The sequence below is a fragment of the Pipra filicauda genome, unplaced genomic scaffold, assembly GCF_003945595.2.
Source record: "Pipra filicauda isolate LSUMZ 115617 unplaced genomic scaffold, ASM394559v2 scaffold109_size3271384_pilon, whole genome shotgun sequence".
Classification (NCBI taxonomy): Eukaryota; Metazoa; Chordata; class Aves; order Passeriformes; family Pipridae; genus Pipra; species Pipra filicauda.
In genome coordinates, this window is record NW_024103540.1 from 2,013,808 (window position 1) to 2,037,915 (window position 24,108).

Consider the following 24,108-nt stretch of genomic DNA (forward strand, 5'->3'; position numbering starts at 1 on the left):
TTGGCCTAAACTGCAGAGTGCAGTCAAACTCTGGGTAACTATGTGCCCCCTGTACCCAGAAGAAGATGAAGATTGATGAAGAGAGGGTCCCAAAAAGCCCCCACCTCAATTCCCCAGGGCTGGGCCAGGGGTGGTTCAGGGCAAAAGCCACAGGGTGGGAAAACCTGGGATTGGACAGGCAGTATTATAAATTGTAACATCTGAGACACGGGGGACCCTTGCGTCTTGTAATCTTATGCCTCACAGGCACAAATTAAAACCCTTCCCTTATCTCACCTTCAAAACTAAATTGCCTCGGAGTTTTTTTCTCCCTGAATTTTCTTTTAGGCATCACTGGCAGTGCTCTGCTAAGCTGATAAAAAGCCACAGACACACAAACCTTATTGTGCTTGACATGTGATAGAAATCTGAATTTGAAGTGTATCCGAAAAGATGACCAAACTTGCAGTTTTAAAGCATAAAAAAGGTAAAACAATATTACTGGGGCTTATACAGGTCAGTTCAACCTGACTGTTTGGTGAAGATCATCAACAGATTGACAATTAGTTAAGATCTAGTGTGAGCTAAATTTAAAACCTCTGTCCCTTTATGCATTAAAAGCACCCTGATATAGTTTGCTACCAAAATACTGTCACATAAAACAGAGGAGGGAAACCATGTAAGATAATTAGTAATCACTTATATCTCTCCCTCTTGCACACGTCCACACAATGTGGATTTATACTGTACACACATAAGAAACTTGCTGTACACAGCTAAGAAACCAAAAGATAATAACCATAACTGTATTTTGGTGGAATATGTATCAGATAATGCATACTTTAAATAATATGTTCTTGTAGTCCATAGTTCAGGGTTAGAATCTCTCTCTTCTTGGAAGTATGACTACTACTTAAAAAATCCTTTAAGAAAAATTAACTGAAAGTGGGTACAAACAATCAGTAAGTTATACTTTGATACAGCTGCATGAAGACACTAATGAAGATATATTTTCTTTGAAATTCCTCAATGAAACCCACCAGCTGTAATGGTTTTCAAGTCACATAAGAACAGTAACTAATTTTAATATTCTTTTTCATCTTAACTTGGAAACATTTCACTGTGGACAAAGAATGAGAGAACAATTAAAGTCTTTGCTGATCTTTATGGCATGAACACTTATATAATTCATTTTTTATAATGTGTAGTTCTACTCTATTGCTTATATGAAGGGCTTTTTTTAAGTTTGAGGAAATCTTTTAATTTAACTTGACAAAAATTGTATTTCCAGTCATACTCTGTATAGCATTACAAACAGTTCTTTCTATTACTTTTAACAATGCTCATTTTTTACACAGAATATCAAATTACAGTGAATACATCTCATTGATATTTCTAAGGATTAATTTAAAGTTAGAACACGAGTGGTTCTTCTGTGCTTGTAATTAGAGACAGATAAAATATATCTGATTATAAATCTCCCTCTTATGCTATTAAGCCCTAGGAGCTTCAGAGGAGCATTTATCACTACCAGGACAATGACCAGCTGTTGTCCAGCTCCCATTGCCACGGTAAAGATTGTTTTATTGCTGGAAGTAAACAGCACGTGCACAGTCCAGCATTACAACTGGAAAATTCTCAGTACTTAAAAGTGTTGAAACCTGTTTCATCCATCTGCTCCTCCAGCTGAATCACTGTCAGCATTGGTTCTAGAGGGATGCATCTTATTGATGCCAATTACTTAGTCCAGACAGACCTTAAAGTGCAGAATCTGCTGCTGTACTGTGAGTCACTGTACTGTTAGTGACACAGGTCACTGTATTATAAAGACTTTATATTCTGAGCTAAGTGTATGTACACGGAGATCCTGCCTCAGTTGCTTCCCACCTTCTCTCTTCAGCGGTCTCCACTGAGCACTTCTGCAATATATTATCACAGTCCCCTTTTTATTTACAGATTGTCTCATCCCTATGCAGTTCTACAACATGTCAAGAAACACTGTGTTAGAAGTATGACCCCGAGAGAAAAAAGTTATATAGGACTTAATTCCAATTTTTATTGGTAATCACAAGTAATCTACCATTTCAGCACAGAAATCCTACCCTCAGCAACTGGCAATCCCTTTCTTTCCAGATGATTTTTAACAGAGGAAAGAGTTTTGGTCATACTGAATTCTCCTTGTGTTCACCTTCAACACATACCCACCATATCTCCAAATATAATTCAGCCAACAAAAATATGACTTCAAATACTATTTCCTTCATGAAACAATATTTGACAATCTGGAGAGTTTTGTATTAGCTTAATTAGACCCACTAGACATGTGCCTTGGTACACAGAACAGGAAAACAGACGTAAATTCATTATCTCTTCTGAGAAATAAAACCCGACAAGCACGCAATACTAGGGAGAAACAAGAACTGGTGAAACACACTGGGGAAAAAAGAACACAGAAAGAAAACATTACTGGTCAACCATCACAGAAGAGCTCCAAGAGCTGGACATGCCATCATGTGTAGGCATTTCCACCACCTGACTCTCAAAATTGCAGGCTGCTGCCAGCCTGTAGCACAAAGGTCAGGAAAACAAACAATTCAGTGCCATGTACCATATTACTAAACTTGCCTCTTCAGGTTTCTGGGAGGTGGGGGTAAGAGGCTTCTCCTGTACCACAATCCTTGTAATTCATATGCTTTTAGAAATGTAACCTTGAAATCCCAGGAACACATGCAGGGAGAGGGGGAACCAGCTGCAGACAGGAGGAACACGCCAAGGAACCCCGCTCAGCCAAACACCTTGATCACACAAAGCCAATTCTTGTTAACATCAAGATGTATTTCTTTCACTCATCACCCTTAGAAGAAAACCTTTACTGGATTTGGGGCAAGCATTTAGGGGAGGAACAGGAGCAGCTCTCATCATCCTTGGGCACAACAGCACCTGTGAATCCTGGTGCCTCTGCTGTTTGTCAGAGTCGGCCCGGCCTGTTCTGCTGCAAAACAGTGGCTTCAGACAGGAGGAATCCAAGATCTTCGCAATCCTGTGGTTTCTGGGTTTTCCTTTGTGAGTATGTACTAACCAGACTCTCCCAAGGGCTGCAGAGATATCCAGCCCTGTCACAAATGAGCTGTTCCCACAGATGTTCCCTGAATATCAGTCCAGTGGACTTTCCCACATTTCTGGAGACAGTGGAAGTTTTCAACTAGTTGGTAGGTTGTGCCTCACAAACACTGTTTACTAAAGTCCAAGAGCTCTCCTGAGAGTCGGAATTAAGATAAAATTAGATACAACAGCCTGCTTTGTCTGCACTTGAAAGTGGGGATCCATCTTTTGGAAAAAAAACCCCAAAACTAAAGGCTTCTACACCCCCCGCAAACTTGTAAGTTAGAAATCACAAGTGACCTTAACAATACACTTAGTATTTCTACATCAAAGTAGAAAGATTTTCATCTTTAAGTCTTCATTCTAATCCATGGGCAGTCACACAAATTTCTTTTATTCATGTTCCATACTATGTCTCAATATTAATTTCTTGCCTCTTATGCAGCTGTAATACACAGCTAAAAGTGAAATACACAGCTAAAAGTGAAATGAAACAGTTTGCTAACAGAAACGAGCTAACTGTGAACCATTAAACATACATTGTTTAAACCCCATAGCTTACTTTTTTCTACTATGTAATAGATCTTCTCCAACAACTATTTTTTATTCCAACCTTTTGATTCATTGCCAAGGAGGCACTAGCCAGGTCAACAGATGCTCGGTAGACTTGTAAATACTGTTAAATTTGACTTCTGATTTTCATCAAGCTTTCTTCTTGGATGGGAGGACTCGCAACACTCACCAACAAAAAAATTATTTACTGCTACTGCAGATGGGGAAAATGTGTGTGTATGATGAAGTTTCAGGCAAAATGACATCCTTCCTGCATTTTTGATCTTATTAAGCTTGATTCCACCCAGATGTGTCAAATGTGTATATGGAAGATAAAACTCTTCTCAATGGGTCACTTCCACTCTTCTTGATTGACTCCTCCATTTTCTCCCCCACAATTCCCAGGTTCCCACCAAGCAGAAATCCCCTAAACCCCATCTTAATTTTTTTTTGCTCAAGCTCACCAAACTCAATGTTCTCTGTTAATATTACTTTTTTGTTTGAACAAGAAGTTCAATCACAGGGAAATAGATATTCAGCTATTTTTGACCTAGCTTACCATTGAATGCAAAAGAGATCTCAGCATTAGTTTTTAAAAGAATGTGAAGCGACCACATTTTTTCCCTCTGCCTCTGCCATTAGTCTGCCAGACATGACCAGTTTGAACTCGTAATTTCAAAAAAAAACCCACTTCCTAAATTTATTTGCAGAAGGTGTCATTTTTCTGCGGTGTGAAGACTCACGTGGTGACAAAGGAGGATGCAACGTTGATTAAAACAGGCAGCCACCAGATAAACTGCAACCTGAGCCATCCTCCCGCAGTCAGATCGTGCTTCCCGGAAACCTGCTGTGCTGAGCTCCAAAGAGTGGCTCCCTCACTCCAGGCCGATCCCAGAAAACATCTTTAGCTGAAGGAAAACTGAGAATCATTGGGATTACTCTGTCTGAGCCTACTCTGTCTAGGCTTTATACCACTTACAAACCAAGAATAAATAATAATAAAACCAGAATAAGCTCTCTAATACCACCAGTCATAGGTAGATATCCAAGAGATGCCTCCATACTCAGATTATGAATAGATACTAAAAGCTTAAATTTTAAGCAATAAACAAGAAAAAAAAAAAGCACCAGCCCTTTCTTCCTGAATAAGTTTTCAAACTACATATATTAAAATAGAAAGAGGAAAAGTTATACAAGACAAAAGGCAATGGAAAGTGCTTCTCAGAGAGCACAGATAGGCGTTGAACACACTGGAGAAGATAAAACAGGGTACCAAAAAAATAGGGAAATGTTCTATTAATAGCAGATATACTTGTAACTACAAGGATGAAACAGGATTAAGAATATAAACATATTAAAATTAAAAATATAAATGTAAATTGTCCACCCCGGACTGTACTCTAATGAATTACAGCAAACAAAATCCCAAGATTTGCTATCAGTTTTCTCCCCACTGAAGTCCAGTTCTTTGCTGTGGTTTAGAAAGTATTTTGTCACTTGGGGTGGAGGCAAAGAAATGTCACATTTCCAGTAGTTCTTAAACATGCAGCCATATCACAGACAAGTTTGAGAGGTTCAACCTTTTTCAAAATGAACGTGCGAGCACATGTGCTCCCTGAACTGTGCTTCAGCAGAAAGGAGTTGTTTTCCTGGAGAACACATAAATCTTTGTAGGTTAAACCATTTTAGACTGAATAATGTCTTCTTCAGTCCTCCTGAAGGACCTGGATTCAGAAATAAGAACTCTCAACACATGGAAAGCCATCTAATGCAGTATTGCTAAAGACAAAGAGGAAAATAAAGGACAGAAAGAAATCTAGACAGGACAGAAAATACTAGATGGTAAATAAAAAAAAAATCAAGGGAGGGAGTAAAAGCAGGAAAAGAGAGACAGACACAGTCACAGTCCTGGAACTGGTGACATGACTTGTTGTTCCCTTAAGAGACCACACAGTCAACTTTTTTTTCTCCTTCTCTGCTCTCTTACAATGAAAGAGGACTGTGTTTATCAGGTTTCTATAATCATTCTGGGAAAATTACTTACTGCTGCAGACTATTGCTTCATGTTTAATCTCGTTTCACTTAGGAGAGTTAAAAATAGAAGCTGAAGCAGTTCACATTTTGAAGACATGGAAAAAAAAATGTTGTAGCCCTACCCTGAGAGCAGTAATGGTGCAGACATTAGCAGAGCTTATTGGAGTTTTGCAGGCACTGATCCTGTCAGTGAAATCAGCAAAAACTTTATTATGAACCAAGCTCAGAAATACAATTAGTATCACAAATTAAATTTTCATTTTACTCCGTGTGTCTTGATTGTTTGCATCTTAAAGGTTAATGATTAACTCAGCTCATTTGTCTCTGGGTTTACATTTGGACATCAGCTTTGCTTTATAGCAAAGCACAGATGCTCTAGCAGTGAATAACATGAACCACATGAGTCTCACCTCTCCACTCCAGGATGTCTTGTCATATACACCATTTTGGAGCCAAATTCTGACTTCAGGCTCTGCTGTCCCTCCTTTCACAGCACTTTTGTATATTATCTGTACTATTCTGGGCGGCAGCCGGAGTTGCATTTCCTACCTGAAAGGAGAACGATTTCTGCACTCCCAGACCAGGCTGGGAGCACATCACTGCCTTAGCCCAGACACGTTTCACAGCAGCAAGTGAAGGAGACAAGTTTACAGACTACACTGTTTCATGGGAAGCAAGCAAGAGTGCTCTGCCAACTGGTCATTCATCACCTACTTTGACAACTCGTGTTACGTGCTGACAGGTTTGACAGGCGAGAGGGAAGCTTCCAGGCTCAGGATATCAGCAGGCAGGTCTTCCTTTCGGCACAGATAAAATACTTTTCCCTCCTGTCGGCTCAGTGAAACACAAAACATGTTCCCCAAACCAGTGGCAGACATGGTGGTTCTTAACAGTTGAGCCTTTATGAGGAGAAAGGAGCAACAGGTCAAACTCTTCAGCAGAGGAATCACAACTGTAAAGGTCCCTGCTACACCCTGGTTGCTGGAAATAACACCTGACTGAGAACAAAGCCCAGACCAGGGAGCTCTGAAGAAAATCATCCCTCACTTTCCCATAAAGATTTAGTTGTGATTTCCTGTATCAAAAATAATCTTTGCACCAAATGTAATAAATGGTTTTGGGGGAAAAAAAAAGCTAAGCACTTAATGAGACAGCTATCAATCAAAGTATTCTCCAATAGAACCACATTAAATATTAATGACTGCTTTGATTACCCCATGGGGGGGGTTCTATTTCTATCATCTATCAGCAGAGCTGGCCAAGCCATCAAGTTTTCCATGAAGCTTGTAGGAACAACTCAACACCCCTGTGCCTCCACAGACAACATGTATAGTGCTCTGGGGAGCTGCAGGTGCACAACTGTGGTTTGCAGAGACACCCCATCACAGAAAACTGTCTGGTGCCAAAAAAAAATCTGGCTTTAGATTTCACCATTGCAGGCCTTAACAGCTAAAAGCTTCAGCACTCAATTGCTCCATGACACTGCAGCCTATGGCATTAAAAAGAATTCAATTAATTCTTCCCAGGGCTTTTCTTTGGCTTTTATTCAAATTGGGGGCTACTCATCCGATAAACCCCCTACCACTTGCCCACATGAGCCAGAAAATTCCTCTAATGCTTTCTTTTCATTATGAGACTTTTTATAGATTTCCTGACATGTCATAAACTGACATGTCATAAAATGAACAAAAGCACTCTCCTTGCCAAGCAAGGAACAACTGACACTCTTCTAACCTGGTTCACAATAAGCCAGAGCCAGATCCCTCTGTTTCCATCGTTCAAGAGACTTTATACAACAGACACCAAACAGAGGCACCTACAAACGCACTCATGTACAAGAGGCACGTCCAGCAAACAATGGGGAAAGGGCCCTTCTGCAAAGTTGCATCAGCTGCTCATGCTTTGGGCTCCTTAAAGCCCTCAGGAGAGGACCTTCTTGGAGGTCTCACGGGGTCTGAAGCGCAGCATAACAATCTCTGACCTCTTGAGGACCCATCAGGAATTCACAGCTCTGGAATCCAAGCATCCACACTGGAAAGCAAAGCACAGGACCATACTGCCATAACCCAACCAGCCTTAGAGCCACAGCTTGTCATGTAGCTTGTCATCCTAGGGAATGTACAAACCCCAAGTATCACTAAATGGCTTTAGAAAGGCACTTCTGACTTCTCTTCTTATCTCCACATTCCTGCAGACACACTTTGTAAACACGTATGTGTGAGCACCAGATCTGACCATCTACTAAAGTCATAGCACACATGTAGTAAATGTGCCCTTTCTTCTTCCACGGAAAAAGGGAGTTATGAATATTTTTCTCACTTCAAAAAAAGGTAAAAATTTAGTTTAATTAAAAAAAAAATCACAACTAATTCAAATATATAAAATTTTTCTACCATGTGACCATGTAAAACTAAAGGGTACTTATACAAACAGCTTGTTAGAACAGAATATAAACTACTCTTGCACCAGAAAAGACAAAAAGAGTATAAGAGAAGAGCACATCTGATGTGACAGTCTGAAGAGAGACAACAAAGCCATGTGTAAATGTCAGACAAGGAGTAAAAATGCCAGTTGATTACTTGCCTTTTAAACAGATACTATTTCAGTGCCTGCATATATCTTCAAAACATACTTCATAATCCTGGCATCACAGTTCATAGAGACTGCAAAGAAAGGGAAAGAAAAACTGCCCACCAAGCTGAGGTAGAAATCTTTTGGCAGAGATCCTAAAACATCTCAACCAGAAAAAAATCTAACCTTATTTGGAAAAAACACAGATTTCACTCAAACTATATTTGTATTGCCACTTCTTATTGTTTGAGGAGAGAGGGAGATGTAAAAAAGCATGCTCTCAAAAACAGATTAACATATGCAAACTGACAAAATTACAAAAAATATTTTAAAAGGAATTGGAAAAACGCTTATTTTAAGTCTAAAAATTGTTTGGACAAGTTGGCTATTATTCCTACATTTTCTCTGCTTAGTATATTTTATGTCTTCTTTCCACAAGATTCTCTTGTAATCTATTTTTACTTACATGAAATCACATACAAATCAGCATTATTAAGAGAATAATGCCAAAGAATTAGAGGTATAAAAAAAATGTATTCCAAGATCACTGTCACCTTTAGAAGTGAAACATGCAGCCCTCAAGCACAGCAGATAAAGAGATACTGAACTCCACCAGGAACTGAGGAGGAGGAGGGAGTCGCAGGCTTGCTACACAACTCTAAAACTACCAACTTTATAAAAGACTGAATACTCTGAATTAGACCTTGGGTTGGCAACCAGAACCAGGTGCTCGTGCACTGTAAACAAAGAAAAAGGTAAATCCCACTTATTTTGTTGAAACAGTCCAATTTTTAAAGCATTGGATGACTAAAGTAAGTATAGGATGATTTGGTTTCCTCGTATATGACCATTATATACAACGGTACACAATTATGGGAAACTACTGTGCTTAAGCTTCAGGTGTTCAGAATAAATAACAAAAATGCACCCTCCACCAAAACACCCCCCCCCAAAAACCAACCACAAACCAAAACAAACCCCACAAAACCCAACCAACTGGTTGGTACCAGTTTGGTTTTCCCAATAATGAACTCCTAATCCTTCACAACGGAGGCCATTCATGTGCCACTCAGTTCTGACTTACTCCATATATTAAATCCTTCTTTTTTTAAATTTATACTGTGAAAGCATATGTTTATAATGATAAATACAAAATTAAAAAAGAGGATATTTTAGGCCCTGCCTTTGAAGAAAGTCCCTTACTTCATCTTGTTATAAAACAAATGATCCCCCAGGGATGAACCTGGAGCCCTCTCAGGAGGCTGTATTTGACCTTTCCTGCCCAGGGAGGCTCCTGGAGAACCAGACTGGGCATTCTGATCACAGCTCAAGTTGCTGGACCTTCTTACCTGACAACTTCTGCCCCATGGGGCTCAATGGTTAAAACATCAGTGAACAAAAGACTTCATGTAACAATTGCAGCACCTGCTATTTTGTGCCACTAGTGCTTTTCCCTTTTCTTTTTTTTTTTTTTTTTTAATTAAATAAACTGTTGAAAAAAATCAACATCATCCAAACATGTTGAAGAATTCAGGCTCCATCATATTTGGTCACCAGACTGGAGGAAATCCAGAGTACAAGCTGCAAAATGGAATAATTCCAGCCACACAACTGGATTCTAGTCACACAATATGAAATTTTTGGTCTTGTCAGCATTTTTTTTTAAACAAGTTGTTGGATATACTGCATCCAGTTGCTACACACCAGTAGAGTCAAAACCTTAAAGTATATCATCCCAAGACTGCAGCTGCAAGTGTTACTGGAAATGAAGAATTTCAGATGTTCAGCTTGTAAAAAGGTTGACTCATAAGTGTCATCCAAATTTCCTTTTCATACCCTAGCTGTGAACTTCGCTGGCTCAAGTGAATACCACAGCTCTTGCATCTTTGATAGGGTGTTAACCAATCTGTTAGCAGCTCTTTCTGTTGCTCTCTTCTTGTTCTGAACTTTCTGGGAAAGGAGGACATATATGTGAGCAGAGAAGATTATTCTCACGCAAATGTAAAGGATCCATTGACTAGTCTTTTTTCCTAATAAGATTAATTCTTACCTGCAATGAAAAAAGATATGTGTATCTGAAGAAAGAAAGAAGTCTATTATCTGCTCAGCTGTGTGGCAGCCCCTCACGAGACCAATAAGGTTGAAATTAGTATTTTTACTTCATTGCTAACATCAGTCGGCTCCTGGAGCAAGCAAGAATTAACCTTCCTTCCCACCAGTTGTAACAGACACCATTTTTAAAGTATCATGTAATAAAGAATATAATTTCAGTGTACAGCCTTTCCTTTTAGTCTTCAGCCATCAAACTGAAGATAAGACGACTCAAGTTCTCCTCTTTTCATAAAAGAGGAAAGACAACTTATACTAGTCCAGAAACTCACCAGTGCTGAGATGATGGCAATGAACTTCATTACCCTCTTAAGCATTTTCCACACACTTTAGGAAATAGGGAATGGAGCATTAGTGTTACTGAAATAAAGGTATGAAACCACATGTGAAGCCTAAGGGAGTCTTTCTCCCTTTTCAAATATATTCCATACAGCATGTGTTTGATGAATACAAATTAAGTATAGTAGAAGCATTTAATTTGGAGTAATGGTCTTCAAAGGCAAGATCCGACTCCCTATTCTTCAATCAGAGCAGACTCTTATTAAGGTCAAGAGAAACACTGCAGGGATCAGACTGGACTAATGAATTTCAGTATAATTAACGTACTTGCCTTTCTGTGCCTGCACACACATATATACAGAGCACGTGCTAATCACAGACACACACATGTGTAACTTATGCTAGTCATGCCTACAGGGTTTGGGGTTTTTGAGAAATGAGGAGTACATCCAAAGCTTGCTGGTGTCACTAATGATGAAAATGCTATTTACTTGCAGAAGTTCTGCAAATGCAACAAACTAAACCACGCATTTGGATGGGAAAGTGGAAATCAACAGGACAGGAAGCATTGCCACCTCCAGGGAATTCCAACTTCTCAGCAGCACACTGTCCTGGAAGTCTATTAACTGGCAATTAGCAGATTTCAAATGCAGCAGGGGCATTTTAAAACTCGAAGGTAACGAAGAGACATTACAAACATGAAGAGCTAGTACTGACCTGTCTACTCTAGACATAGATGGGGCAGCCCCACCTCCACAGCTGGAACAAAGCAACTACATCTCTACTTACAGACATATAATCAACACTGTAATTGAGGAAAAACAGAGAGAGTGACAGACAGACAGACAGACAGACTTCCTTCTAGTTTGGGCAATGCAGAGTTTACCACACTTATTATACATCAGTGATGCAGATTCGCCAACTTTTTTTAATTTACTGCTTTTCTGTAGGTAAGAATGTTTAAAAAATGCACCACAAAAGGTCAAGTAAACCATTAAACTCAAGGTGATCCATTTTCACTGAAGTGACACAGTTACAGCATACCACCTCTTACAATCTCAAATGAAATGAGCCTTTCTGTCTCATATTTGAGTTACAGAAAATACTACTTGTCAAATGAACGACATTACGAAGGTGGGATCCCTTCTATTTCTGCCTCCCTTCAGGATTGCACTTGTAGTTGCAGGGCAGCAGGAAGACTGTGAGATTTGTAATGTACAGACTCTTGTTCACGCCCTGTTGTTTAAAACAACACTCCAATTCATACAGATCTGCTTGAGTGCAGAACACCATCACCCCCACGTCCCACAGTAACACCTCCTTCCACACATCTCCTCAGTAATTACAGGAGCAATGAAAACTGTACTGCAATTGCAAAAGGCTTTAACGACACAAACCCTGACTTTTGCAACTCGAGAAATCACAGAAAGAGGAGTATTAACAAATCCATAAGGATGCAGGTACATTGCTCTTTCTAGCTGACATACCCAAGCAATAAGTTGCTGCTCTGGGCAGTGAAGCACTGATCTAACAGCTCCTGGCAATGTTCTTCAATCATTTTCTGCATCCAACCTTCCTCTCCAGTTCATTGTTTTCAAGTGTTTTCCCTCTCCACTTTATGTTAACTGCCAGCTGTCCCAGTCCTTATGTGAACTGACCATAAGTACACAAACCTAAAATCTAAAATAACTCATATTGAAAGCACTAGGAAGAATGCTTTGGGATAGTACACATGCACATTTTCACCACTGCAATACAGTAGTGATGAAGTAAACATTACATTCAGGTAAACATCATATTTTCTACCCTCCTAAGACAATGCTGAAAACGGGAAAAGAAATAAAAAAAAAAAAAAAGAAGCAATAACTGTGGGTTTATGGTTTATATGAAAATATAAAAATGAAAATGTATGCTTCAACACCAGACACTGCAGAGCTGGCAACTGAGTTGTGTTCAGATTAGTGAGCTACATAATAGTGGTGTTTCACTAAATTAAAAAAAATAGGTTAGGATTTTTATGTAGTTGTTCCAAGCAAACATCAATTCAGATAATAATTTTCTTACATATGTCCAATTATGACACAGTAGACACTCCCTCCCTCCCAAAATTTTGTGCAAAGTTATTAATACATTTTCACCCAGCCCAGTAACAAATAGAATTATTCACAGTAAGCACAGTCATTTGCTAGAGTGAAAAGTATAACACTTACATAGGACACATTTGGGTAGAAAGCAGCTCATATGGACACAGTTGGCACTGCTGTACCAGCAACTTGTTTTCTTTCACCTGAATCGAGAAGAACAAGTATGCTCACCGAGTTCTCTCTCTAGTTAGTAGGCACAGGCACAACTGCAACTCTAAATGGAAGAAATCAAGCAGCCTCTCCTATTAACTCTTCCAAAATTACTTTTATCTCAGTCTTCAGACTGAAGCTGTTCTGTCTCTCAGCCTTGCAGAAGCCTGGACAACTGCAAAGTGCTCCCGAGCTCATGACTCAGCCCACGTATTTGAGGAATCACAAGGCATCTGAGGAGAGGGAAGAATGGCCACTCTCTTCCCTTATTAGAAAGTGCAAGAAGTAATTTATTTCCTAACAGTTGGCAGAAGTTGCTTCAGAAATTCTTGGCAGAAATGTTTCAGTTAGCAGAAATCCTGCTGAAGAAGATGCAAAGGCCTTTATATCCCCCACAACTGAGTGAACCTTACAACTGTTTTTCTGCCCTGACTTTTCACGTAAGGGCAGATCCCTTTTATGAAGATCAAATAGTCTCTTCCTTCTCAAACAGGGGTAGCAACGCTTTGGGAACTCCTCTTGAGGTCACAGCAGCAACTTCATAGGGAAAGGACCGCAGTCCCTAGCAGGAAAGGGACAATTTTTAGGGACAACACACGGTAAGAGCACACGGCAGCTTCCAAGGCACCCACAAGTTGCTCATGCAACTCCAGAGTATTTTACACACCGAGAGATTTTATCCACTAGTTGCACTAATTTTTCTTCCACAAGCCTTTAGATAAGATTTTGATCAAAAGGTTTCTTATTCAACAGCTTTTCTCTGATGGCATGAAGAGAAGCAATCACCAGAAACAGCTTCAAAATGGGATTTACATAAACTGTGTGTGCCACGGCAGGGCCCAGTAACCCAGACTGGCTGAAAACCAGTGGAATTAAACAGTAATCTGATAGAACTACCAGCATGATTCCTAATGAAAACCATCGAGGGAAGAGAGTCAGTGAATGTTACAAAGTGCATACACAGAGCTCGGGTGCATCTTATATGTTGGATATCAGGCTCTTGGTTCCCACATATTATTTATATAATCTGATTCATATTTTACCATTCACATACCAAGATATTTACTACAGATGGTAAAATCCTCGGTATTTGTGGGGGAAAAAATTATAAATCAAATATATTGAAATATTTATAGTCCTCACGCTGAAATTTTTATTATTATTTAGCCTATGTACAGTTCATTCTGAAGCAGAAGAGTGAACTAGGGACACTTTCAACCCAGCAGCAAATGATCCCGTTCAACAAATGCAATAACTTACTGCCACCAAAAGGAAAACAGTGGGATTACTCCACATGTAAAGTAACAGTTACCAGTGGACTAATACTGTAAATTAAACTTATGTAAGAAGGAGACAAATTTAGTGTTTCAATCAGGATGAAGTAATATTTGAAAAACCAAAAAAAGCTGGGGGCGAGAATTTGCAAAAGCTGATCTCCCCCAGTTTCTCAATGTTTTGCAGCCTTACAGGACAGGAGGCTGGGAGGGATGAAGGCAGAGGGCAAAAAAACAACTGACAGAACAACAATGAAGTCATACAGTTCTCCAGGGCCAGCCTTCCTAGGGCTTTATTCTACCTTCCAAGATATTCCACACAAGAAATACGACTAAAAAAAAAAAAAAAGTAAATTGAATAAAAAAACATGATTTCACTACAAGATAAATCTTGCATTTTAGAAAGAGCTCAGATGATTCACGCTCATTCAGCAGCTCTATGGACACCGAAGGAAACATCTGTAAAAAGTAGATCATAACGACATATTTTATAAATATAAAACCAGGATTATTCTATACATAATCCAGGGGAAAAAAACCCCACATTTAAATGCTTATTGACACTTTAGTGTCACTTATTCATCTCCATACTTCTCACAGGTGCCACGCTTTGCATAGGTGGAATGCAGAAGGGAACAGGAAAGTCCTTTGCTTTATTTATGCTCAGCTCTAGTAAAAGCAAGTAGTTGATTCATGGTACAGATCTGTGTTTGCTAATTAGAAGACATGAACTACTACAGCAATTAAGTCACAAGGGCAATGAACCTCTCTGCTTCTGACTATCAAGAAGATGGATGTCAGAAAAAAAAAACCTCAAGAGACATGCATGAGGCATTATCCATCCCATCTAATTTAGGTGCCCTCAAAATGACCAGAAGGCCAAAAGATTGGTTTTTTTAGGATGCTCTAGAACAGAGGTGCTAAAAGTATCCACAGGACTTGGGTGTTACTTCAAGTTACCTGCTAGGAATAAGCCCCCCAAAATCCATGCGCCCTTGACATGAAGTTGTACAAAGTAGTCTGTGTATTGCTTAGCACAAAATTTCATCTTTAAAGCTGAACTGCATAGATTTCAGTTATTTCCCGGAAATTTCATCCATAAGGAGATGAGAGCAGTGCTGGCCATGAAGACCATGAGACACACTTGGTAACAGTGAGATGCTAATTTACGTTGTAAGGTGTGAGTGACCTCGAGGAACACAACTGCCACCAGTTTTGCTTCTGAAGCAGCACACAGGGAACGTGATACCCTCTCCCCAACACAGTTATCCTACTAAGCTACATGCCTATTTTACAACAATGGGTAAATATCCACAAAACTTTAATCACCTGTGTCTTCTGAATTAACATTATGTCCAGAGTATGACATCTCAACAGTGCTTGAATGAGATTTGTACTTGAGAGGAGGGAACGAAACAAGCCCACAGACAAAACCAGTCTCCAGTCCTACAGGAATCAATTTTTATTTTTCAGCCTTCATTAGAGGCTTTTCAGGGCATCATATGAACCTAATAATTAAATGAACCACGGAACCTCCATAAAAGCAGAAAACCAGTGCCAACATCCTCATCAAATTCCCAATCTGCCAATTACATTTATAACTACCGACCGAGTTTATAAATCCAAAGAGGCCAAAGAGCCACGGATTCACCCACAAGGTGGCAGTGGCCACCCAAGGATTTAGCACCGAGAGGCTCCCTGAGCCACATCGAGCCGCCGGGAACTACACTACACCACACTACTCTCTTCTCGCCGAACGGAGCTCAAAATAAGATCCATTAAGGGAGAAGAATATCTTCTCCTCTCTTACACATAAACCAAAATCTGTTGTCTGTGTAAAACGGCTTGCTTCCGCCAAAACACAGTTTTCTCGTAAGAAATCCGCAGCTCTCCTCAGAAACCTGCGGGTACTTATTTCCAAGGCTGTAGAACCCGAGTGTCGCCGTTACCCCTCCACAGCTCCTGAGGAGCGGCCGGAGAGTCCCGGCTGGGCAGGGCTGGGCTGGGCAGGCCTGGGTTAGGCTGGGAGGGGCTGGCCAGGCTCGGCCCCGCGCTGAGGGCGGCCGGTGTCCCCACAGAGGCAGCACCCGCGGCTTCGGCTGCCCCCAGAGCCCCACCGAGGACACCCGGAGGCCGAGGGAGCGGGTCCCCCTAGAGCGCGGCCCCTTCCCCGTCTCAGCGCCGGTACCTGGAGGAGGCCGCCCATCTTGGCGCGCAGGGCGCGGAACTCCTCCGGCGGTGCCTCGGGGTAGAGCTGCCCGCGCAGCAGCTCGTCGGTGACAGCGGCGTTGCCGTGGAAGGCGGCCTGGGCGATGCCGCCCAGGAGGGCGCTGAGGGGCCGGGAGCCCTCCGGCGGCGGCGGCTCCGGCGCCGCCATTGCGGGCAGGGGGGGGGCGGGCCCGCCCGGGTACGGCGGCCGCGCGGGGACAGCCCCCGCCGCGCCGCGCCCACGCCCAGCTTCCACAGGGGATGGATCACGCCCCCGGGAAGCGGATTGTAACCGTGGAACACCAGACACGCCAGCGGCTGGAGCATCCAAACGAATTTTATTTAACCACCGAGCCACTGTACATTTAACTTGGTACATTTAACTTGGTACCCTCGCGGACCAGCCCCGGGCAATTCCATGCGATAGGTGAAAGGAACCACCCCCTCAACCACCCCCCCATTACCTTAATTAGAACCAAACAGCACTTGACCCGACTAGGAACAATAAATTTCTGCTTTTCGAACTGTTTCTTCAAGAAAAAAGTGCTCCATTTTACTAAATACTCCTTTATTTTAAGGAAACTTCCCCTCTATCCCTTCACTGTACGATGCGGTGTTGACCACAGAACATGGGGACAGAGGTACTAACATTTAAGACAAAGGTACTAATAAAGATCAAGTGTTTTCTCTGTACACCGCTTTTTAAGTTTAAATATAAAAATATTAAAATGCATTGTATATACAAACATATGCTGTCACAAAAGAGGCTGTGTGCTCTCAAGAGATGTCTACAGCAAATTTTCTTCTGCCAATACTACAGCGGTATCATTCACCTCCTGATTTCAATTATTTAAGCCCTTCACAGTTGCGCTCTTTTTTATGACACACGAGAAAAAATCATGTTGCTTGGAAAAAGAAACCATGAGTTTACGATCACCATGATCTCTTCTGTCTGGTTCTTTCTTCTGTGTTGTTTTGTAAGCAGAGAGTTTTCCTTGCCTGATGGGGATCACAATGCATCTCCTGAAGCTGGAAGAACACCAAGAATTAACAGTACTTGCATCTAAAGGTTTCTTCCACTGTCTCATTTGGACAGTATTTAAAATGTCCTCTTTTGCCAGTGCTATTTACATTAAAGAGCATCTTTAGGAGCTTTAAAGAATCTGGAGATACAGGGGCTTCTTTCAATCACTAGAAATGAATATATAGTATGAAAAATGTAATTCCTTTTGGGTACAGACTCCTCACTGCCCCGCTGAGCCTTCTGAGACCTAAACTCTCCTCTGAGCACAGTTCACCATTGCTCATATTTAAAAAGAAAAGGGAGCAGGGTAGGAACTCTTCATGGCTTATCCATATCACCATGGAACATGAAGTAAGATTTCTCTCTGGTTTAAATTTCTGAAGATACTGTTCCTCGATGATGTGCTTTCCTCTGCTGCAAGCTGAGGTATGTCATTAGGTCCTAATGAGCAATGCTGGTTTACTGACTCAGGATGAGGCACAAAGACAAATTTGTTCTTGTAATTGCTTTTTCTTCTCAGATCTCAGCTTGCTCAGTGCCTTGCATGAAGACAGCACAAAAAAAACCTGGTGCAAAGTGTGTATTTTAACTTCAACAACAGTACAAAATTATTCAGAATTATTCACATGGCAGCAACAAGTGATCTGTGTTTTTAAGAATGTTATTTATTTTTGTAAACAACCCCATTTTTAAAGAAATTAAAAATACATTGAAAAGTCTCTCTCTACATATATACACAGTACATATTCAAATTCCATTTCATTGTGATGCCATGGTTTAAAGCAGACAAGAGTGCTCGATCCAAAACTCAGCTGCAATAAAACCATCTTCGGAGGCACAGCACCCCATGCTGGTAAGTCCCTGTGCTTCCATAAAAACTTCATTTGTTGTTTATCACCTGGACTGTTTTCCTGCCATAGTGGTAGTAGCTGTAGGCAGATGTAACCGTTGTGAAAGCTGTGATGCACCTTTGGGGGAAAACAGTTCCTGTAAGTCATGTAAGTCTACGAACAATACAATAATTGTTATTTTTTTTCTTTTTAGTGTCTTCCCTATTTTCACTACATAGCTCCACAGTTTACAGTTTCTATGCTGAAATTCAGTGCTAAGTGGGGTATTAGATAAACAAAGGATCTGCCATCCAGCACTAAGCTGCATGCTTCAGTGTAACTGCATACTAAGACAATTTTTTACCATATTAGCATTTGTTTTAGAGAAGGGAAGACAAAACATTCAGCATTTGCAGCCCACATATCTTTTACCAGCATGAAAACTGACTGATGTGAAAAACTGCTCCTTGGTAGACTGTAAGGCGAGTGTTTAAACCACACAAGACTTGAACTTACCATTTTACCAAGTTCCAAAGCTAAACCAGGAGTGTCTGCTTCAGCCTGTTTTGTTTCCTTCCCAGATGCTGGTTGACAACCATACATATTCCTAAATTATCAGTGCTCCTCTGCTAAAAGGCTGATGCCACCCACTGAGGTGTGAGTCACTGCTACAGTCCTGCCACTCTGTTAACCCTCCCTGGGCCAGAACTCAGACAGGGCATTTTTGAAAGTTTTTACAGAGGACTCTGGCAAATTACACACAGCATTTCTCCATTATTCACAACATGGTAACTCTCCCAGAGTCCCAGACAAGCAACAAGGTAAGCATCTTTCACAGATACAACCCTAGATTTGTTTGTCCAACAGAATGAAAAACCACACTGACTGTTAAGATCAAGGTTCCTAGTTCCTTAAATGCTTTTTGTTTTGGGTTTGTGGTTTTGGTTTATTTGGTTTGGTGTTTGTTTTTTTTTTCCTAGAAGACAAGCAACACTGGATTTTTCACTACTTTAACTAAGTAATTCTGGTATCTGCTGTTCAGCCTCTTTGTTCTGAGCTCTTACTTAACTGCTCAGGAAAAATAACTGCACTTGTAACACCTGCAGTCAGCTACAACTCAGACTCAGGTCAGTTCTGATCTCCAAGGACAGTAGTGAAAGGAACAGCACTAACTAAGGAGGGACACTCCTGTATGCCTGTTTTCATTCAATCTCTCCCCCTCCTTCCTACAATCTAGCAGGAACTACCATTTCTTCATGTGTTTTTCCAAGAGGCTTCAGAAACCTAGATTTCAAGATAGCAGGTACAGAGTAAAGCAAAAATAAGAATACACTTCACCTCTATTTTTACTGATATCAAGGTTGCTTTTTCAAGGACACTTAGGGCATGAATAAGAGAAGAATCCATACAGCCTTTCTTTCCATTCCTTTCTTTTTTATTGATCTGAATTTATGCTTTGCCTCTGTACACCTGAAGACTTGTTTCTAAGCTATTATTCCCAGATCTTAACTAGTTTCATTTGACTACTTTTTACTTGCACAGTAAATTAAGCACCAATAAATCTCAATCTATATCCAGCATCATTTAAGAATAAAGGTGTAAAAATTCAGGCATATTACATCATCTGGGCACAGTTTTTTTGTGTTCCCCACAATTAGAATGATCTCAATTATCAGTTTCTTTAGAAGCACATTAAATCATCTGGAAAAACCCAAAGAAAGCTAAGTTACCATAACGTCTGCAGATATATGCTGTCCACATAATTGAAAACAGGAGCTGCTAAAGAAGCTGCCACCAAAATTAGCTGAACCACTGTATTCGTCTGAAAAAAAGCAAAATGGGAATTGTGACCAAATTAAGACGTGCCCTATTTTGAAATTGTACTCAGCAGTAGTAGTAAACTGTCCCCTCCCTCCAAACTACACAACACCCCAAGTACTGAGGAGTTATCTTTTGCAATGAGTTACTACTCTTACCTTGCTAATGAATGTTGGTTTTAACTGGGCAGTAGCATAACAGGGGTTAAAGTACCTACTGAGTGTTCTCTGTTGGGGGAGAGAAGAGGAAAAAAATGCAGTCCTAGTACATTCAATTTGATACCCCTGTTCACATGATACAGAAAAGTTAACTGTAGCACTAGAGAATTACACTGCTCTCTTATATGATTTATTACACATCATGAACAGAAAAAAAAAAATTATCAGTGGCTCTGACTCATCTTAGTGAAACATATTTTATGAGACCCTGTTCTGCTTGGAAATCTATCTGACAGAAGAACAAGCATTATGTCTTAGGGTATACACCCAAGTTCTGAGCAACCATCAGGTCTCAAGATGAAAATCTCTTGGTCACAACTTTGTTAAAGGCTTATTAATTTACTTTTTATTATGATTACACGTTCAAACGGTTTCGTTTAAGGCACTTACCGGTGGAGAGAGAGTTTTGTATCGCACGTAAAAAACAGCAGCAATCAGAGCTACATCCCGCAGAATAATCATGGAAGTAAGTGAAACTGAAAAATCAAGCCAACAGGATCTAGTGAAACACCATGTCCATGATTAAAAACAAAACACAACCAAAGGGGCATACAATATGAAGAGAGAAAAAAATAACCACTCCCAAATTCTTCTGAACAGGTTTTATGCACGCCTGAAGATTTTTAACGTGTGACTTCTGAAGGGGTTTAAGTCTTAAAACGATCCAGTCTATTTAAAAAAAAAAATTAACATAGCTACTAACTATTGTTGCTTTAAAGAAAGTGCATTTGAAAATGGCAGTTGCTTTTATATGGGGCCAGCATATGCTTTCTGTGGGGTCTGTTAGGGGGATGTTAAATATTTAACAGAAATATTACAACACATAAAATTATCTTTACCTTACGTAGTACATGCAATCGGTATTTTCTCACCTGGGATTAGATTTGCACAAGTTAGGCTTACGTAGAGCACACTGATGAGAATTTTATCAGCCAGAGGATCAAGAGCACTTCCCAGCGCTGACTTCTGATTCGCCCAGTTTCGCGCAATAAATCCATCCAACTGGGAAAAACAAAATTTAACGTCTCTCTGTTAGAAAACCAAGAACAAAACCAGCTTTGTACATGCTACTGTTAGAGAGGTATTTAATGAACGGCATCACATAAAACAACTAGTTTAACTATGATGAAATATGGTACCTGTTAGCTGACATTTGCATCATGCTTTCTTTCTCCCTCACTGCGTTCTAGGTACTGGAAGCCTCTCAACATACTCAGTTCTCATTAGAAAAAGAAACAACCAAACCAAAACAAACCAAAACAAACACAAAACCCCCAAAACCAACCAAACAAAAAAACCCAAACCACAAACGGGGGTGTGCGTGTGTGGAACTGGTATCATAAAATTCACAAAATTATTGTCATGATGGATGCACCAGGTACACTTGCCCATAGTAACAGACCCCCAGATGCTCTGACTGGACAATGCCCACCTGGAGCTGGTCAGGGAACCCTGACATCTCCCCTTTGCTCCACCAGCATTAAGTCCACTTTGGACACCTGCAACTTCCCTCTGCGCTGTCACAAAGGACATATATAGCATTCCTAAAGAACAACAAATATAAAACCCCATGTATTTTATCTCTTTCCATTCCACATTGGAGTCTAAGTTCCAGTGGGATCACCATAAGCCCTGATTGCCCCCAAAGCACTTCCAAACCGAGGCGAACGTACCAGATCAGTCACACCAGCCAGAACAAAGACACCGAGTGCAACATCGAAATTCTCCTCAACAATCAAATAGCCCAAAACCGGCGCCAGGCCCATCCGTGCCATGGACAGGATATTCGGGATGGTCCAGGGGTTTTCATACTGCAGAGCAAGAAAGCAAAGAACTTTCAGGGCAGGAAGGCAAACACTCCAACTTGGCACATAAACTTCAAGGCGGGAAGGCAAACCCCAATTTGGCTCAGAAACTTCAGGGCACGCAGGCAGGCAGGCAGGCAGGCAGACCCCCCAGTCTGGCACGTAACAGAATCAATCACTACAAACGCTCTGAGCAGAACTGGAGAGAAAGCCTGGAAAGTTCCCGGGAGCTGCTTGCGCAAGGCACAGGGACACAGCCTCTACCTGCCAAACATTAACAGGAGAACGCTCCGCCAGGACAGACCCAAGCCCCCCCAAAAGTTTGGCCGCCAGTCTGACACCTGTGTCCCGCGGGGCGGGGAGGAGATCGGGGCTCTCGCTGCGTTACTGCGAGAACAATCGCACCCCCGGGGCAGCTCCGCGCACGGACGCGGGCGAGTAAACGACCCCCGGCCCCGGTGCCCCCGCGCACCCCCCCGTCCCGGTCACGCACCAGCTCCGCGTACGGCCCCGCCACCCTCCGCTCCGGCGGCGGCCCCGGCGGGGCGGCCCCGCCGCTGAGGAGGCGCCAGGCGGCGGCCGCGGGCGCGCGCAGCAGCCGCGGGGGCCGCCGCGGGGGCCCCGCGCACGCCGGGAGGCGGAAGGCGCACGCACCCCCCGCCGCCGGCGGCCGCCTCCGGCCCGCGCCGCGGAGGAGCGCCCAGGAGGGGCCCCTGCCCAGCCAGGCGGCGGCCAGCATGGCGCGGGAGGGAGGCGGTGCGGGAGGGAGGTGCGGGAGCGAGAGGCGCTGCCCCGCGGGCCCTACGCGCGCCCCAGCGCCGCCCCAGGGAGCGCGCGGCCTCGCGCCATCCGCGCCGCGCGCGGCGCGTGTGCCGCTGAGCCGCGGCGGGCACGCGCGGCCTTCTTTTGCGGCGCTTTACGTCAGCCGCTCTCCGCCTCCTCGGGGCGGCGCGCTTTACGGCAGGCGGGCTCACCCGCGGCGGAGGAGTTGAAAATCCAGTACCGGGAAAAATCCTTTTACCCGCCGCTTTCCCGCCCTTCTCCCGGTTCTTCCCCCCGCTACCTCCCGGCCCGGGCTCGCCCCTGGCGCTGTCCGTGGTGGCAGGGCGGGCGGCTGGCCCGGGGTCATCCCGCTCCGCCTGCCCCGGTGCGGAGCCGTTCCCGCACAAGCCCCGGGCGGAGGCAGCTGAAGGTTTGCTTTGCCTCGAGAGACCTCTCAGGGAGCGTGAAGGGGGTGTTGTTCTCGGCACTCGCTTTCTGCCCTCCCTTGCCCGTGTTTACTTTAGCTCGAGAGTTACAAGAAGAGTTTACTTTTCCAGGCGCAGCCCTTTCTTCGCTGCTGAGGCTCTTTGCTGTCCCTCCCAGCGCTGGCAAAGGTTAAAATCGGTATCTAACACCTGCTTCCGATTAGTTAATCCAACAGGCTGCTTCTACTGCAATTTGCAAGAAGGTGTCTCCTCTGCTGCCCCCATGCCCCCACACGCGGACAGACAGACTGACAGCTGCTGTATTTTTTTTTCAAAAGAGCCATTAACCACAACCTGGACAGAGGTGAGTGCTTGGCCCTGGAGAGTTCAGGTGTGGAACTATAATTTCTTGGTTCTCTTAAAAGTATCTCATCTGCCAAACTAGTTTTCAGATTCAGGTATGTTGGAGTAGATTCACACTAGGCAGCCTTGAGCAGTTTGGATTTTGGTACCAAATGGCTGTGGAAGGATGGTGCAGATCAGACCCTTCTGGCACTTAAACTAGAAGATACGACAATAAAGCTTCAGTATTTCTGCTTTCTTAAATCTATCATATCTTACCCTAGAAATAAAAGAAGGAAAGCAAAAGGATCAGCAATGCATTCTTGATTTTTTAAAAATATATTAGTCTTTGGGTCATTTTGTTTGTGTTGGTTTTTTAATACTTACACTAAAATCTTCCCATCTGCTATTTTATTGAACCAGACCATGATTCTGATTTCATCAAACTCAGCACTTTGCTCTTGCTGAACACACATTCTTCT

General features: G+C 42.2%; 3 protein-coding genes across 6 annotated transcripts in view; 1 reads left to right on the forward strand and 2 right to left on the reverse strand.

Moving 5' to 3' along the window:
• COMMD1 (copper metabolism domain containing 1) overlaps window positions 1-16,595 on the reverse strand; it is a 67,905-nt gene extending 51,310 nt beyond the window's left edge. For all 4 annotated transcript variants that reach the window (XM_027715534.2, XM_027715449.2, XM_027715361.2 and 1 more), the window contains exon 1: window positions 16,383-16,595. In XM_027715534.2, coding sequence (XP_027571335.1) covers window positions 16,383-16,571 — 189 coding nt within the window. In that variant the 5' untranslated portion in view covers window positions 16,572-16,595. The remainder of the gene's footprint in view (window positions 1-16,382) is intronic.
• Window positions 16,596-16,721: 126 nt separating this feature from the next.
• On the reverse strand, window positions 16,722-22,836 carry CRLS1 (cardiolipin synthase 1). The gene is made up of 7 exons (XM_027715935.2): window positions 22,591-22,836; window positions 21,966-22,103; window positions 21,165-21,294; window positions 20,683-20,768; window positions 20,233-20,301; window positions 19,987-20,078; window positions 16,722-18,394 (listed from the first exon to the last, which is right to left on the reverse strand). Exons 1-7 carry the CDS (start codon window positions 22,834-22,836, stop codon window positions 18,307-18,309), a joined length of 849 nt encoding a protein of 282 aa, XP_027571736.2. The 3' UTR covers window positions 16,722-18,306.
• Window positions 22,835-23,935, forward strand: LOC113986101. Its single transcript, XM_039380985.1, has 3 exons — window positions 22,835-22,853; window positions 23,062-23,648; window positions 23,730-23,935. The coding sequence occupies exons 1-3, from the start codon at window positions 22,835-22,837 to the stop codon at window positions 23,754-23,756; spliced, it is 633 nt and encodes a 210-aa protein (XP_039236919.1). The 3' UTR covers window positions 23,757-23,935.
• The last annotated feature ends 173 nt before the right edge of the window (window positions 23,936-24,108 follow it).